This window comes from Dendrobates tinctorius, unplaced genomic scaffold (genome assembly GCF_039654945.1).
Source record: "Dendrobates tinctorius isolate UK_male_01 unplaced genomic scaffold, ASM3965494v1 ptg000203l, whole genome shotgun sequence".
NCBI lineage: Eukaryota > Metazoa > Chordata > Amphibia > Anura > Dendrobatidae > Dendrobates > Dendrobates tinctorius.
The window spans coordinates 2,164,955-2,182,878 of record NW_027361870.1 but is presented as its reverse complement, the minus strand read 5'-3'; the positions used below and the strand labels follow the sequence as shown (position 1 = coordinate 2,182,878).

The window sequence follows — 17,924 nt, the reverse complement described above, 5'->3', positions numbered from 1 at the left end:
CAAAATCAGCCGTTTTGCAAAAAAAACGGATCCGCCATTTTTCTTGGCGGATCCGTTTTTTCCCCATTGACTTGTATTAACGGCGGATCTTGACAGATGGTCATCCATTCGACCCGTTTTTTTACAGATCTGTCAAGATTTTGCTGTCCGCTGAGCGGACAGGAAGGACAATGAAACTTTTTTCCCCGGCCAGGTCCGCATTTTCTATTGCGCATGCCCGGGAGAAATGCCTGTGTTGGAAATTTAACCCTAAACTCGGTTCAGGAGTCTGAAAAAAATTCTCTCTCTCTCTCTCCTCCCCGGGCAGCGGTTCCTTTAAAATTCTTCCTTCGCCGGATCCGTTAAAACAACGGTCCGGTGCCCACATGCGTCACAGTTGGGTATACACACATGGTCAAAATTATTGGTACCCCATGTTTAATGACAGAAAAACCCACAATGGTCACAGAAATAACTTGAATCTGACAAAAGTAATAAATAAAAAATATAAGAAAATGAACAAATGAAAGTCAGACATTGTTTTTCAGCCATGCTACCACAGAATTTAAAAAAAATATAACTCATGAAATAGGCCTGAACAGAAATGATGGTACCCTTAACTTAATATTTTGTTGCACAAACTTTTGAGGCAATCACTGCAATCAAACAATTCCTGTAACTGTCAATGAGACTTCTGCACCTCTCCACTCCTCAAGAGCAAACTGCTCCAGTTGTCTCGTGTTTGAAGGTTGCCTTTTCCAGACAGCATGTTTCAGCTCTTTCCAAAGATGCTCAATAGGATTTAGTTCAGGGCTCATAGATGGCCGCTTCAAAATAGTTTAATATTTTCCTCTTAGCCATTCTTGGGTGTTTTTAGCTGTGTGTTTTGGGTCATTATCCTGTTGCATGACCCATGACCTGCGACAGACCAAGCTTTCTGACACTGGGCAGCCAATTTCTCTCTAGAATCCCTTGATAGTCTTGAGATTTCTTTGTACTCTGCACAGATTCTAGACACCCTGTGCCAGATGCAGCAAAGCAGCCCCAGAACATACCACAGCCTCCTCCATGTTTCACAGTAGGAACAGTGCTCTTTTCCCGATATGCTTCATTTTTCCATCTGTGAACATAGAGCTGATGTGCTTTGCCAAAAAGTTCCATTTTTGTCTCATCTGTCCATAGGACATTCTCCCTGAAGCTTTATGGCTTGTCAACATGTAGTTTGACAAATTCCAGTCTAGCTTTTTTTTAATTTTTTTTCAACAATGATGTCATCCTTGGTCGACTCCTATGAAGTCCAATTTGGCTCATACAATGACGGATGGTGTGATCTGACACTGATGTTCCTTGAGCTTGAAGTTCACCTTTAATCTGTTTAGAAGTTTTTCTGGGCTCTTTTGTTACCATTCATATTATCCATCTCTTTGATTTGTCATCAATTTTCCTCCTGCGGCCATGTCCAGGGAGGTTGGCTACAGTCCCATGGAGCTTAAATTTCTGAATATTATGTGCAGCTGTAGTCACAGGAACATCAAGCTGCTTGGAGATGGTCTTATAACTTTTACCTTTAACATGTTTGTCTATAATTTTCTTTCTATTCTCCTGAGACAACTCTTTCCTTTGCTTCCTCTGGTCCATGTTGAGTGTGATACACCCATGTCCCCAAAAAACAGCACAGTGAGTATCTGCATACAGGCCCACTCACTGATTCCATGATTGTAGACACCTGTGATGCTAATTAGTGACTGGACACACCTTGATTTAACATGTCCCTTTTGTCACATTATTTTCAAGAGTACCATCATTTCTGTCCAGGCCTATTTCATGAGTTTCAATTTTTTAAAAATTCTGTGGAAGCATGGTTGAAAAGCAATGTCTGACTTTCATTTGATCATTTTCATAGATCTTTTAGTTATTTATTATTACTTTTGTCAGATTCAAGTTTTTTTCTGTGACCATTGTGGGTTTTTCTGTCATTAAACAAGGGGTACCAACAATTTTGACCACGTGTGTAACTGTCTGCTTGGCCCAGCCATGGCCACAACACCTGTAAAGGATTCTCTACAACGTATTAAAAATGAACATTTTATTTAAGGTAAATTTATTTTATCCAATCACTTCTGAGGCCCTGAATTCAGGATGCTTTATAGAAAAATGGTTGCAATTCCTAAATACTTTGTTCAACCCCTTTAATTACATCTGAAAGTCTCCACTTCAGTTGCATCTCAGTTGTTTCATTTTAAGTAAAAATAGTTACGTCCAGAGCCAAAATCATGAAGGTCCAAATATATCTGGACATAAATAAATATATATGTAGAGAGAGAAAGAGAGATTGTTTTTATAACTATTCAAAATGTATTTTATTTACCTCTGCATGTCTTGTAAAATAGAATAATAATTCACACTGCAACTGGTTTTCCTGAAACAATATAGATCCTCTGTTTAAAAATCACATTAAAAATCCCAAGGCAAAAATATCCTAGAATTTCAAACAGTTCCACAGTCATTTCCCTATAAAGCCTTTAGATTATCACCCAGGCCTTCAATGCAAGGAAGAACAATGTGCTGGATTGCCCTCTGGCACCGAGAGCAGGAAAGAGGCTTGATGCGCACATTGCTGACAGTAAAGAAGTTATAGCAATCTGTAAAATATAAATTTTATGGGATTTCTGGAAAATGGCATTTGGCAGTAGTCAAACTGCCATTGCTGCAATTTAGTAGCCAATTGAGATAAAACTGATCTCTGAGGGGGAAAACTTTAAGATCTGTATTTTTTTACATGTGGAAATGGATTTGGTCTTTACTTTTTAAGATCTTCATGTGGTTGGGTTTATGTGGGTGAATCAATCATCGTCATTAAATTTAGGATAGGGGTGGAAAATAATTTGAAAACATCATCGAGAGCCAATACCGACTGTGATGGAAAATGCGTCCATCTTGGCTGATTGTTTTCCCATTTTGTAAAAACCACAGACGATGCCTGATGATAAGATGTTATCCCGGACTTACTATCTCTTGGGAATTTTGTTTATTTCTGCTTCTTTGAAAATTTCTTGAACCTTTCTTGGACCATAACCCAACACATTTTACCTTGGCGAGACTCTCTGCAACCAAGAAGAAATGAAGTAAATCTGTCAAAGTGAAACATCAAATACTGAGTTCACATAAATCAAATAAACATCTGGAAATTACATGAAGATATTTGGGGGAGGCAATGGTGCTTTTGTTTGTGTTATTTTGCTGTTTTTGTCTTTTTTGGGGGGGTTTCTCATCAAATTTATATTAGTTGAAAGAAGAAAAAATTCAAAGAGCCGTTTGTTATGCTACAAAATGTATTTCTGCAGCTTTTTTGACACTGTGATGCATATTTTTGTAAAATTACAACAAAAAAATCAACACAACCAGCTAGAAAAATTTAACTTTTACCAAGCCTCATCAACATGCGTGTTTTGGCTCTGTAAAACCCCCAAGTTGTACAGTCATGCAGTCTAAAAATGAAACACAGAAAAACACAATAAAATGTGTAAAAATACTCTGTTGTAAAAAAGTAACAGTAAACAGAAAGTGATAGTAAAAAGAGGATAAAAAACAGGGTATTTGGTTGATACATTTTTTGCAAAAAATGTATACTTGTATACTAAGCCGCTCTACCAAACATCAAGGTAACCCGTATCAGAGCAGTCCCTAACTGATGTATTTAAAAACCTGATCATGTGTATAGTATCTATATGAGCAGGATTCAGACAGGTAATATCCAATGTGGACACGCTGCAGAGAACGGCTTTCATGTCCATGGCCTACAAGGAAGGGGTGGAAACCTTCATAATCTTGTAAACACAAGAAATCAATTAAATACAAAAACGCATGGGCCATGCACACAGTGAACAAGTCTGTAGGACAGTGTTCACACCACCAAAAGACTGAAACACAGAAAAACACAATAAAACGTGTAAAAATACTCTGTTGTAAAAACAAGTAACAGTAAACAGCAAGTGCTAGTAAAAAGATGATAAAAAACAGGGTATTTGGTTGATACGTTTTTTGCAAAAAAATGTATACTAAGCCGCTCTACCTGTCTTTCATGTCATTTGGTGGTGTGAACACTGTCCTACAGACTTGTTCACTGTGTGCATGGCCCATGTGTTTTTGTATTTAAAGTTCAAAAATGTCTATGGGTTCCTGCATGTTGATGCAGATTGAGCACCTGTGGCTAAATAAAATGGGTCCCTGTGATAACTCCACATACCTCTGAGCTCATGGCAAAACTACAAGCCAATATTATTTCCATTTCACCTAATTGGCATTGACTGGTTAGCAAATTTTAGCTTGGTTGGCAAGAACAAAGAACTGGCCCACGAGTAGCAGCCCATCTTTAATCTGATAACTGCCTTCCTTCCCTTTAATATATAGGCAGGAGATGATATCTGATTCTGGGGATTAAAGATAGGAACCGTGAAACAACAGTGGCTGGTAGAGTTGTTTGCATGCAGAAATTGCACACATGTGCAATCTTGTACAATGGGTGCAGCCAAGTCATTAATGAAAAAACCTAACTGTACGGGCTACCTTTCAGAACTAAGCCAGGATGACTCACAATCTTTATTAATTCAAAACATACTCAGCATGTCAGCCAGAGCATAAACTCTCTGGCCAAGTGCTAAATTCCAGGTCTCGTATGTCCTTACCATCCTATGAACACAAAGGGGATAATAAAAGATGAGCAAAAGACACAATCCTTGGAATCTGTCCATGGAATAGAGGATAACTTCACAGCAATTCACACACTGATGGGTAAAAAGGTAACAATGTTTTGAACTTTTGCCATTCGGACTCCATAACTCATTATCCAACACTACTGCTTCGAATGTGAGACTACTATCATTTTATAAACAATCATCTTGGCTATCTCAAACATAAATTTGACTTGCAACTCTTTAGCACTAGAAATACGCCCCATGCTATCACATCGGGAGTGTGGTGAAATTAACATCTGTGCATGCTTAGTGGTGTTGACAGGAGCAGCTCGTGTAGAGCGTGCAGTTGTGGCTGTTACTGCGCTTGCGCGGGAATTGCTGCCACGAAGTGCGCCTGCACAAGTGACATACACATCACCACTATTCCTGCGCATGCATAGTAACAACGTGGCTGTTACTGCGCCTGAGTGGGAATAGCAGAGACGTGTACCATATATACTTGAGTATAAGCCGACCTGAGTAAGCCGAGGCACCTAATTTTGCCACGGAAAACTGGGTAAGCTTGTTGACTCGAGTATAAGCCGGGTATGTAATGTCCCCCCGTCCTGTCCTGGTAAGTGTGGCTCCCCCATCCATGTCCTGCTAAGTGTGGCTCCCCCGTCCCTGTCCTGCTATGTGTGGCTCCCCATCCCTGTTGTGGTATGTGTGGCTCCCCCTGTTCCTGTCCTGGTATGTGTGGCTCCCCCCATCCTGTCCTGGTAAGTGTGGCTCCCTGGTCCCATCCTGTATGCATGGCTCCCTGGTCCCATCCTGTATGCATGGCTCCCCGGTCCCATTCTGTATGCGTGGCTCCCTAGTCCCATCCTGTATGCATGGTTCCCTGGTCCCATCCTGTATGCATGGCTCCCTGGTCCCATCCTGTATGCATAGCTCCCTGGTTCCATCCTGTATGCATCGCTCCCTGGTTCCATCCTGTATGCATCGCTCCCTGGTTCCATCCTGTATGCATGGCTCCCTGGTTCCATCCTGTATGCATGGCTCCCTGGTTCCATCCTGTATGCATGGCTCCCTGGTTCCATCTTGTATGCATGGCTCCCTGGTTCCATCTTGTATGCATGGCTCCCCGGTCCCATCCTGTGTGCATGGCTCCCCGATCCCATCCTGTATGCATGGCTCCCCGATCCCATCCTGTATGCATGGCTCCCCGATCCCATCCTGTATGCATGGCTCCCCGGTCCCATCCTGTATGCATGGCTCCCCGGTCCCATCCTGTATGCATGGCTCCCCGGTCCCATCCTGTATGCATGGCTCCCCGATCCCATCCTGTATGCATGGCTCCCCGGTCCCATCCTGTATGCATGGCTCCCCGGTCCCATCCTGTATGCATGGCTCCCTGGTTCCATCCTGTATGCATGGCTCCCTGGTCCCATCCTGTATGCATGGCTCCCTGGTTCCATCCTGTATGCATGGCTCCCTGGTCCCATCCTGTATGCATGGCTCCCCGGTCCCATCCTGTATGCATGGCTCCCCGGTCCCATCCTGTATGCATGGCTCCCCGATCGCATTCTGTATGCATGGTTCCCTGGTCCCATTCTGTATGCATAGCTCCCTGGTCCCATCCTGTATGCATGGCTCCCTGGTCCCATCCTGTATGCATGGCTCCCTGGTCCCATCCCGTATGCATGGCTCCCTGGTCCCATCCCGTATGCATGGCTCCCTGGTCTCATTCTGTATGCATGGCTTGCCTTGGCTCAGCTCCCCCGGTCCTCACTCATCCTCCCCGGTCCTCAGTCGTCCTCCCCGGTCCTCCTCCGTCATCCTCCGTCCTCCCCGGTCCTCTTTGCGCGGTGGCTGCAACATTCCTGCATCTCTCTCTGTTTTCCCAGCTTCCAGCAGCACTTCCTGTATTCACCGGTCAGGTGATACCGCTCATTAAAGTAATGAGTATGCGCTCCACGCCTATGGGCGTGGAGACGCATCCATATTCATTCCTTTAATGAGCAGTACCACGTGACTGCTGAATACAGGAAGTGCTGCTGGAAGTCGGGAAAACAGAGAGATGCAGGGACGTTGCAACCACTGCGCCAGGAGTGGGTGAGTATGCTGTCACAGCTGCTCTCTCCTGCTGCTCCCCTGCTGGCTTGCTGGCTTATACTTGAGTATATACCGTATGTCACTTGCGCAGGCACAGTTCGTGGCTTTGCAAACCGCGCCTGCACAAGTGACACTGCGGCGGTGCCTTATGGGATTCGGTGACAGTGGACAACTGGCAATTATATATGCAGATATGATTAGTTATGCAGATTCTTGTCATGTCACTGCATTGTTACTGTTTTGCTCCTGGTGGTGGAAAAATCTTTCTTCCTGTATACTAACAAAATACAACCTGTTCTCACATTCCCTAATAGCTAAGTGTGTTATTAGGTTGATTCCCCAGTGAAAGGTCACTGGTTCAACTTGAGGAGCAGACAAAAAGTTTTTCCAAGAAAGAGAAATAGAATCATACAGCTCATCAATAGTGGTTTCCTGGCCAAAAACATTGCCAAACTGCATCATGTCAGTGCCATGACAGGTGGGACAATACAAAATGAAGTCTGTCCAGCCATTTAAAAGCAAAGAAGACAAAATGTTCAGGCAAAATATCGAATCAACATGTTGGCTTACAGCAAGGTCTATCAGTTCTCATGTGACAAACACAGAGGTTACTCATGTGCTTCGAAAAATTTAGATCACAGACATCCATACAAGCACGATGCGATGCACGTTACAAAACTATGGAATGGTGGCTAGAAAAAAGCTAAAAGAAGCCACAACTTCAATATTGTCATAAGAAGTATCAGCTCAAGTTTGCAAAAATTCTGGACAGTAGAAGATTGGAAAGGGGTGACTTGGAGAGATGAGACGAAAGTCAATAGACTAGGCTCTGATAAGTGCAAATGGGTCCGGAAGAAGCAAGGGAAAAATGGGCTAAGGGATCAAGAAATTGAAGGAACTGACAAGTTCAGTGGATGAAACCTGATGATAAGGGGTTGTTTCACAGCCAAAAGTGTCCAGTACTTGACCAGGATTGATGATGTTCTCATTGCTGAGCTATATATGAGTATCCTACAAATTGAGTTACTTCATACTCTTGTTAGGACGAAGACCGGGCTGCAGGTACCCATGCGAAGCCGGGTCCGGAACTGTAGAGGCTGCGTCCCTTGTTTCCCGGGAGGAAGGCAAAAAGGACCAGACCGGGGCTCTGATCCGGAAGCTGGGGGTGTGATTAAAAGTGAAAACTCGTGCAGCATCGGGGAGTTTCCTGCCAGACGAGAGAGGAGCAAGATGCATACCCAGCGTACTCTGCGAGGTGCGCAGCCGGCCGGGCCGACCTTACGCCAGGACACTTCCGGAGCCTGATGCAGCAACAGGGAGAGAGCCGGGAGCCCTGTTCAGCTGTGCTCCACACGTAAGCCTAAGAGCCAGAACAGGGTGCAGAACTGTTTGTTGCTGCCCAGATTGCTGGACGTTGCCACACAGTTCAACAAGGACCCTGAAAGTATTGCGGCACCAGACACCGACCACTGCCGCCAGAAGACAGACCACAGTTACCAGCAGGACCTTCTGGGACAAGCACCGCACCAGTTGTTGTTGGCGATACTGACTTTCAAGCAGCATCTACAGTCGGAGGAACTTCTGACACAATAAGCATACAAAAGAACTGCCGTTACTTTGTTCATTATTTCTGCATATCCTTTGCAATTGAACTGTGTATTTCCATGCTTATCCATTCATCTCCCTAAGGAGTAAATCCCCTGTTTAATTAAAACTGTTAAAATTGTTAACCCTTGCTCTGCCTCCTGTCTGTCACTGCATCCCGCAACCTGCTTACACACTGAAGTACTATGGGTATGAAAATGATGAAATAGTGATCTAGCAGCTCAAAGACCCAAAGCATATGTCAAGACTAGTGTTGAGCGATACCACCCGATACTGAAAAATATCGGATCGGAATGGATCGGCCGATCTAAAAAAAAGTATCGGGTATCGCCGATTCCGATCCCGGAAGTCCCATTCAAGTCAATGGGACAGAAATATCGGAATTAAAAAAAACCCTTTCTTGCCTTGTACAGCCTGTTCGGGAGGGGGGAAGAGTGTGGGTGGTGAGTGGGCAGACACTGTGCGTGTCTGTGTGTGCGGGCGGGGTCTTACGGGCCTCCCGTTGGTCTGTACGGGCCTCTCGGGGGCCTGTGCCGACTGTCGGTGGTCTTTACGGGCCCCTCGGGGGTCTGTATGGGCCTCTCGGGGGCCTGTGCCGGCTGTCGGTGGTCTGTATGGGCCTCTCGGGGGCGTGTGCCGGCCTGCCGGGGACCTGTGCCGGCTGCCGGTGGTCTGTACGGGCCAGCCAGGTGCCTGTGCCGGCTGCCGGTGGTCTGTGCGGGCCTGCCGGGGGTCTTGTGTGTGTGCAGGCATCGTCCAATGGGACTACAAGTCCCATCGGGCGATGCCTGCTACACTGACATTGATTGACACATTAGCCAATGATGGAACAGTAGTAGTCCCATCATCCGGCTAATATGTTGAATGTAAAAAAAAAAAAAACATACTACATACTACATGTATACATACTACCTACATGCTACACATACACTACATATAGACATACTACATACATGCTACATACATACTACATATATACTACATTCATACAACATACATACTACATACTGCATACATGCTACATATATACTACATTCATACAACATACATATATACTACATACTACATATATACTACATTCATACAACATACATACTACATATATACTACATTAATACAGCATACATATATACTACATACATGCTACATACATACTACATATATACTACATTCATACAACATACATCATACATACTACATTCATACAACATACGTACATACTACATTCATACAACATACATATATACTACATTCATACAACATACATACATAGTACATACATACTACATACATACTACATATATACTACATATATACTACATTCATACAACATACATAGATACTACATACATACATACAACATGCTACAGACATACAACATACATACAATACATACATAGACATACAGTACATATAACATAGAGCACATACTCACCATCACTTGTCACTTTGATCCCCGAAGCCAGTGTCATCTAAGGAAAAATATGAAAATAACAAACAAGCCATATACTCCCTGATCCGCAGAATTCCACGCGTGAGTGTCCCACGCCGATCTCCCGTGGAGAGCAGCAGCATCAGCTGATGCGACCGCTCTCTACGGGGCTCCAGGAATCCAGTGACAGGAGGTAGGTATCCTTCCGCACTGTATTCCTCCGCCACTGTAAAAAAATAGTCCCTGGTCTCACTTTATGGCAAATGCTGTGTGGGAACTTTTTCACACAGCAATGCCAAAAGTGAGACTAGGGACTATTTTTTTACAGTGGCGGAGGAAAACAGTGCGTAAGGATACCTACCTCCCGACACTGGATTCCTTGAGCCCCGTAGAGAGCGGTCGCATCAGCTGATGCTGCTGCTCTCCACGGGAGATCGGCATGGGACCATAGTGGATTTCTGCGGATCAGGGAGTATATGGCTTGTTTGTTATTTTCATATTTTTCCTTAGATGACACTGGCTTCGGGGAACAATGTGACAAGTATTGGTGTGTATGTACTCTATGTTATATGTACTGTATGTCTATGTATGTATTGTATGAATGTATTGTATGCAGTATGTATGTATGTAGTATATATGTATGTATGTTGTATGAATGTAGTATATATGTAGCATGTATATAGTATGTATGTATGTAGTATATATGTAGCATGTATGTAGTATGTATGTATGAATGTAGTATATATGTAGCATGTATGTAGTATGTATGTATGTTGTATGAATGTAGTATATATGTAGCATGTATGTAGTATGTATGTTGTATGAATGTAGTATATATGTAGTATGTATGTAGTATGTATGTATGTTGTATGAATGTAGTATATATGTAGCATGTATGTAGTATGTAGTAGTATGTATGTTGTATGAATGTAGTATATGTAGTATGTATGTAGTATGCATGTATGTTGTATGAATGTAGTATATATGTAGCATGTATGTATGCTGTATGAATGTAGTATATATGTAGCATGTATGTAGTATGTATGTATGAATGTAGTATATATGTAGCATGTATGTATGCTGTATGAATGTAGTATATATGTAGCATGTATGTATGTAGTATGTTGTATGAATGTAGTATATATGTAGCATGTATGTAGTATGTATGTTGTATGAATGTAGTATATATGTAGCATGTATGTATGTTGTATGAATGTAGTATGTATTTATGTTGTATGAATGTAGAATATATGTAGCATGTATGTAGTATGTATGTTGTATGAATGTAGTATATATGTAGCATGTATGTATGAATGTAGTATATATGTAGTATATATGTAGCATGTATGAAGTATGTATGAATGAATGTAGTATATATGTAGCATGTATGTAGTATGTATGTATGTTGTATGAATGTAGTATATATGTAGCATGTATGTAGTATGTATGTTGCATGAATGTAGTATATATGTAGTATGTATGTATGTTGTATGAATGTAGTATATATGTAGCATGTATGTAGTATGTAGTATGTATGTATTGTAAGGATTCTTCTCGCTTAGGTGCGGCGGGAGTCAAACATGAGGCACGTTCCTTTAAAATTTCACAGGGTTTATTACTCCATAAACCAGAGACAGCACATGAACAGTCCTTAGCTGGGCTGTGTTCCCTCAGGTCCTGTGCACACAGGTCAGGGCAATGTCCAGAGTAGCGCTCTATCTGCAGACACAGGAAGGCTTCTCCTTCCTTGGAACACAGACCACTCTCTGTAGTGTCGCACCTGGACACATGGAAGTCTGTCCACACTCTGACAGACTTCCTCACAGTCTCTCTCACATGTGCCAAACACCTTAATTACATAGCCCTGTAACCACACCCATAGGTGAGGTATGGATCACATGAGCTGGTCACATGGTCAGGACTTCACCACATGTCCTGAACATACACATATCTTCAGGCAAAACGGAGTACATTCCGCACCCAGTGCACTAAATGACATCTTTAGTGCTCATGTACACTATAGGCAAAATACTCCGGGTTGCATCGCAGGGAGCATCCCTCCATGTGACATATCTCCCATTAACCACGTGATCACCTGTCACACCACATATCCCCCTCCTCTGCCTAAAGCCGTGGGGCTTGGCACTTTCTATTACTCGACCAGAGATCCTTCTCGGTCGTCTCTGCCAGTCAAATCGTCTATCAAAGTCAGGCCCTGCTAGTGAACTCTTCAGTAGGCGTCCCTTATCCGACTCTGTCTTGTTCTTTGATAAAGATGGGCCCACGTCAGACCACCCGCATCCCCGGCGGTCAGTATGGTGTTGCGACTCCCTTGCCCCCATACCTCTTGTCTGGACTGACTCTTTGTCACCACGTCTTCTACAGGGTCTCCTGCCTAGGTCACTCAGCTCTGAGCTAACTGAGGCATCACTACTTCCTCTTCCATCAGGCCACCTACTGTCCTCTCTCTGCTGGCCATTTCTCCTAAGGTCTATAAGGTCCCGATAGCAGCCCTTCCATTTATCTCTATGTACTCTCTTATCTCCATCTTTAGGACTTCCAGTCTTAAGTGAACCTCTTTGTCTTTCTATACCGCGAGTTGAAGGAGGCGGCCATCTTCTTTCCATTTCCTCCAGCTCTCTACTGATCTGCTTCCTCTCAAGTCTTAGCTGCTCTACTTCTTTCAGGTATGACACGCGATACTCCAGGAGCATCCGGATATTCCCAAGGCTCTCCATGGACCCGACAACGAGGAATGGAACCATCCCATCTTCACCCTTGTCCTGGGTTTCGTCATTAGCCGGAATCCTCACTCTCATCACGCCAGACCTGTTCACCATGTCCTGCATCACTTTCCCAAACCTTCCGATGACTTTCCTCACCAGACCTCCGGGCACTTGAATGATGTCTTCTGCAATGCCCTGCTGACTTTGAACTTTCCTCGCACACTCTAGACATCGAGCGGCTTCTTTTTTTCCCAACAGGATCATCTGCCTTGTGCGGAGGCATTGTAGATGCATATCCCTCAGGATAGTAACCCGCTTCCTTGTGACTTCCTTAGATGACAGTATGACCAGCTGCTTCGTCTCTGGTGCCCAGATCACACTACATGCTTCTATAGCCTTCCTAAAGGCCTCATGCACACCTTCCTCAGCACAGGCTTCCTGCATGTCTTCTGGTACTTCAATTACAACCTTGAAGGTCGTGGACTTGCTCTCATCCTGAACAGATGGCTCTGGGTTCCCTACGGACACTTCCCTCAAGATATCTGTCACGATTGGATGACTGTCTTGTGCAGCCCTTGGCTCACCATCTTCCTGAGATTTACAGTCTTCAGGACCCTTTTCCAAGATGGGCTTTGGCAGTTCTGCCTTGCTATCAGGCGGGCACGGCTGCTGTATGTCTTCGCCAATCCACTTCTCCCGTAGAAGACCTTTTCCTACTCCACTGAGTTCTTGCAGAACTTTATCTCGCTCCTCTGCCAGGTAGCGACGCTCATCCTCTCTCCTGAGAATCTCCTGTTGATACTTCTCTTGGGCCTCTCTGAGCACCTCCATATCTTCCAACAGGGTCTTGTTCATGGTTTTACACGCTGACAGGTGACCTCTGAGCTCAGAGACTTCCTTCTCCAGCTCATCCACTCTGTGCTCAGTCACTTGTCTCAATGCTTTGCCTGCCAAGAGCTCGGACTCTAGGTGGTGCAACCGCTCCACCTGCGCGGAGTTGGCGACTTCCAGACTCGCCACCTTCAGACACACCCTCGCCAGCTGCTGACACATCTCTTCGCGCCCTTGCTCCAAGTCTCGTAGGTGCGCTTCTACCTGGGGCAAACTGTCATTACACTGGATTCGTGCTTCTGTCTGACAAACACTGTCTTCAGCCCTAGTGGTTGCTACTGGCAATAACATATTACAGTCACGCCTGGTACCTGTGTCACACCCCACCGCATGGGAAATGTTCATGTTGCTCTCTGTTCGGGTGTCAGGTCCACTCTTTTTAATTACCACACCACTATCAGTCTCTCCCTGGTACCCGTCAGGTGACATGTCCGTAAGTGGGGCCGACGCACTGTTCTCTCTGGTCATGCTTAACTTAGGCCTGTCAACTTTAGGAGGCGGACTTTTCACACCATTACCTCCCATACACATTATATCAACAGACACTTCTCCTTTTGTCCACCAGTCCCACAGGGCTTCTAAGTCCCGCCCTATTACCATAGTATACTGTAAGTCTGGGTCTACTGTCACTACATGGTACGTGGAACTCTCAGTCGTGTCAATGTAGAGGTATGCTGTCAAAAGTTCTTTATCGTCCCCACCAAAGCCATTCACTCTCGTCACCATCCCAGGCGACACAGAACGTCCAGGAGTGGTTTTTAGCACAGATACCGGACTCCCAGGGTCTAACAATCCCATCACCCGTTCTCCATCCAGCCAGAAGGGGCACTGTAGTGTCGGTTCACTGACCGAGCTACTCACAATCGTCTCATCTCCCAGCCCACCATCCGTCATATCACGAGACGTCAGGTCCTTAAGTTGGGCAGTTGTACTTTTTCTTCTGGTCAGTTCTACCTCTGACCTGTCCATGTCAGGAGCCATCACTATCTCAGTGTCCGCTGGCCCCACAGTCGAAGCATCTCCATCGTCCGACAAAACATCATCAAACAGAACAAAGTCCCGGTCCCTCTCCCAGGCATAGTCTAAGTCCCGTGGTATCCCTCCACCTTGGCACTCACCACCCTTGGTCCCCTCAAACACTACTCTGTCTACTGCGTAGTTCACCGTGACCCCGTGTTTACAGCGAACCCTGACGTTTTTCTCGGACAGAGAGAAAGTGAGAGGAGTTCCTGTCAGAGTCACCTGATTCTCTGATTCCAGCCGACCAAAGGCTCCTTCCCGGTGCAGCATCACTGTACACAACTGTGGCCCGTCATTACTACCTGGAAAGGATATTCCACATTCTGAAAAAGACCTGCACATACACTGCGGTACTCCAGACGTACCTACTGAGTCACCCAGTGCTGTCACTTCTTCAAACTTGGCCCCTTTCTGGACCACCACCCCGCTTTGGGTTTCCACCCCCTCCCGGGACTACACCCCATTTTGGGTTACCACCCCAATTTGGGCCACCGCCCCCTTTGGGGACTCCACCCCTTTACGGGCTACCACCCCGATTTGGGCCACCGCCCCCTTTTGGGACTCCACCCCTTTACGGGCTACCACCCCGATTTGGGCCACCGCCCCCTTTTGGGACTCCACCCCTTTACGGGATCTCCCCATGTCTGTCCTGCAGAACCTCTTAGGCCACAGTTCACACAGTACAGTTTTTTTTTTCCTTCAGGCTGGTACTGGCCCTTTAAGCACGACACCACTTCTTTCTGGCACTGCCTCAGCTCCTGCCGTCGCTCACAAGCAGCTGCTGGTGTCTCTGCAGCTCCTGCTGCGTCATCTTCGTGGACCCGCCGATCCACCGGAAGCCACTTGTTGCCCTCAAAAGGAAGAAAAAAACCACAAAAGCGCGCCCATAGGGCCTTACCAGTGCAGGTATAATGGGTATAAGGACATAATACAGGGTACTCACCCTTAATAGTTGTGTAAAGCCACAACTACTGTATCCGCTTAGTCATATGCCATAAAGCTGCAGCAGGATGGTGTAGACAGACAGCGTCTGTTACCAATGCTCAAATAGGAGATCCCAAAAAGAAAAAACATCAGGTCCCCGCACTGCGAGACCTTCGTGAGCGTACTGAGCCACAGCAAGCACTTTCAGAATTTTTTTTTTTTTTTGCAGAGAAGCGAGGAAAAGGGAAAAAAAAAAAACACAAGCACAGTCTCTCACTGACTCTGGTCAGTGCAACACGGATTCCTGTCCGTTGCCTGCTGGTGTCAGCTACACAGGTTCTCGGGTACCTCTTCTCCTCATAGGCATCCCACAAATCTCCATACAGTCATTTCCTCTGACCTCGGTCAGTATTACTCACGATTTTCCATACCGTCTGTGCTCCTGGGAATCGCTGCCCGCAGTCTGTCACCAATTGTAAGGATTCTTCTCGCTTAGGTGCGGCGGGAGTCAAACATGAGGCACGTTCCTTTAAAATTTCACAGGGTTTATTACTCCATAAACCAGAGACAGCACATGAACAGTCCTTAGCTGGGCTGTGTTCCCTCAGGTCCTGTGCACACAGGTCAGGGCAATGTCCAGAGCAGCGCTCTATCTGCAGACACAGGAAGGCTTCTCCTTCCTTGGAACACAGACCACTCTCTGTAGTGTCGCACCTGGACACATGGAAGTCTGTCCACACTCTGACAGACTTCCTCACAGTCTCTCTCACATGTGCCAAACACCTTAATTACATAGCCCTGTAACCACACCCATAGGTGAGGTATGGATCACATGAGCTGGTCACATGGTCAGGACTTCACCACATGTCCTGAACATACACATATCTTCAGGCAAAACGGAGTACATTCCGCACCCAGTGCACTAAATGACATCTTTAGTGCTCATGTACACTATAGGCAAAATACTCCGGGTTGCATCGCAGGGAGCATCCCTCCATGTGACATATCTCCCATTAACCACGTGATCACCTGTCACACCACAGTATGTTGTATGAATGTAGTATATATGTAGTATGTATGTAGTATGCATGAATGTAGTATATATGTAGCATGTATGTATGCTGTATGAATGTAGTATATATGTAGCATGTATGTAGTATGTATGTATGAATGTAGTATATGTGTAGCATGTATGTAGCTGTATGAATGTAGTATATATGTAGCATGTATGTAGTATATATGTATGAATGTAGTATATATGTAGCATTGCTGTATGAATGTAGTATATATGTAGCATGTATGTATGTAGTATGAATGTAGTATATATGTAGCATGTATGTAGTATGTATGTAGTATGTTGTATGAATGTAGTATGTATGTATGTATGTTGTATGAATGTAGTATATATGTAGCATGTATGTAGTATATATGTATGAATGTAGTATACACTCACTGGCCACTTTATTAGGTACACCTGTCCAACTGTGTGTTAAGACTTAATTTCTAATCAGCCAATCACATGGCGGCAACTCAGTGCATTTAGGCATGTAGACATGGTCAAGACAATCTCCTGCAGTTCAAACCGAGCATCAGTATGGGGAAGAAAGGTGATTTGAGTGCCTTTGAACGTGGCATGATTGTTGGTGCCAGAAGGGCTGGTCTGAGTATTTCAGAAACTGCTGATCTACTGGGATTTTCACGCACAACCATCTCTAGGGTTTACAGAGAATGGTCCGAAAAAGAAAAAAAAACCAGTGAGCGGCAGTTCTGTGGCCGGAAATGCCATGTTGATGCCAGAGGTCAGAGGAGAATGGGCATACTGGTTCGAGCTGATAGAAAGGCAACAGTGACTCAAATTGCCACCCGTTACAACCAAGGTAGGCAGAAGAGCATCTCTGAACGCACAGTGCGTCGAACTTTGAGGCAGATGGGCTACAGCAGCAGAAGACCACACTGGGTACCACTCCTCTCAGCTAAGAACAGGCATCTGATGGCTACTTTCAGCAGGATAATGCGCCATGTCATAAAGCTCGATTCATCTCAGATTGGTTTCTTGAACATGACAATGAGTTCACTGTACTCAAATGGCCTCCTCAGTCACCAGATCTCAATCCAATAGAGCATCTTTGGGATGTGGTGGAACGGGAGATTCGCATCAGGGATGTGCAGCCGACAAATCTGCGCCAACTGTGTGATGCCATCATGTCAATATGGTCCAAAATCTCTGAGGAATGCTTCCAGCACCTTGTTGAATCTCAGCCACGAAGAATTGAGGCAGTTCTGAAGGCAAAAGGGGGTCCAACCCGTTACTAGCATGGTGTACCTAATAAAGTGGCCAGTGAGTGTATATGTAGCATTGCTGTATGAATGTAGTATATATGTAGCATGTATGTAGTATGTATGTATGAATGTAGTATATATGTAGCATGTATGTATGTAGTATGAATGTAGTATATATGTAGCATGTATGTAGTATGTATGTAGTATGTTGTATGAATGTAGTATGTATGTATGTATGTTGTATGAATGTAGTATATATGTAGCATGTATGTAGTATGT

At 44.7% G+C, this 17,924-nt stretch overlaps 1 protein-coding gene across 1 annotated transcript; it reads right to left on the bottom strand.

Moving 5' to 3' along the window:
• Positions 1-11,982: 11,982 nt before the first annotated feature.
• On the bottom strand, positions 11,983-16,284 carry LOC141057248 (uncharacterized). Its single transcript, XM_073553780.1, has 2 exons — positions 12,380-16,284; positions 11,983-12,164 (listed from the first exon to the last, which is right to left on the bottom strand). The coding sequence occupies exons 1-2, from the start codon at positions 14,781-14,783 to the stop codon at positions 12,115-12,117; spliced, it is 2,454 nt and encodes an 817-aa protein (XP_073409881.1). The 5' UTR covers positions 14,784-16,284; the 3' UTR covers positions 11,983-12,114.
• Positions 16,285-17,924: the final 1,640 nt, after the last annotated feature.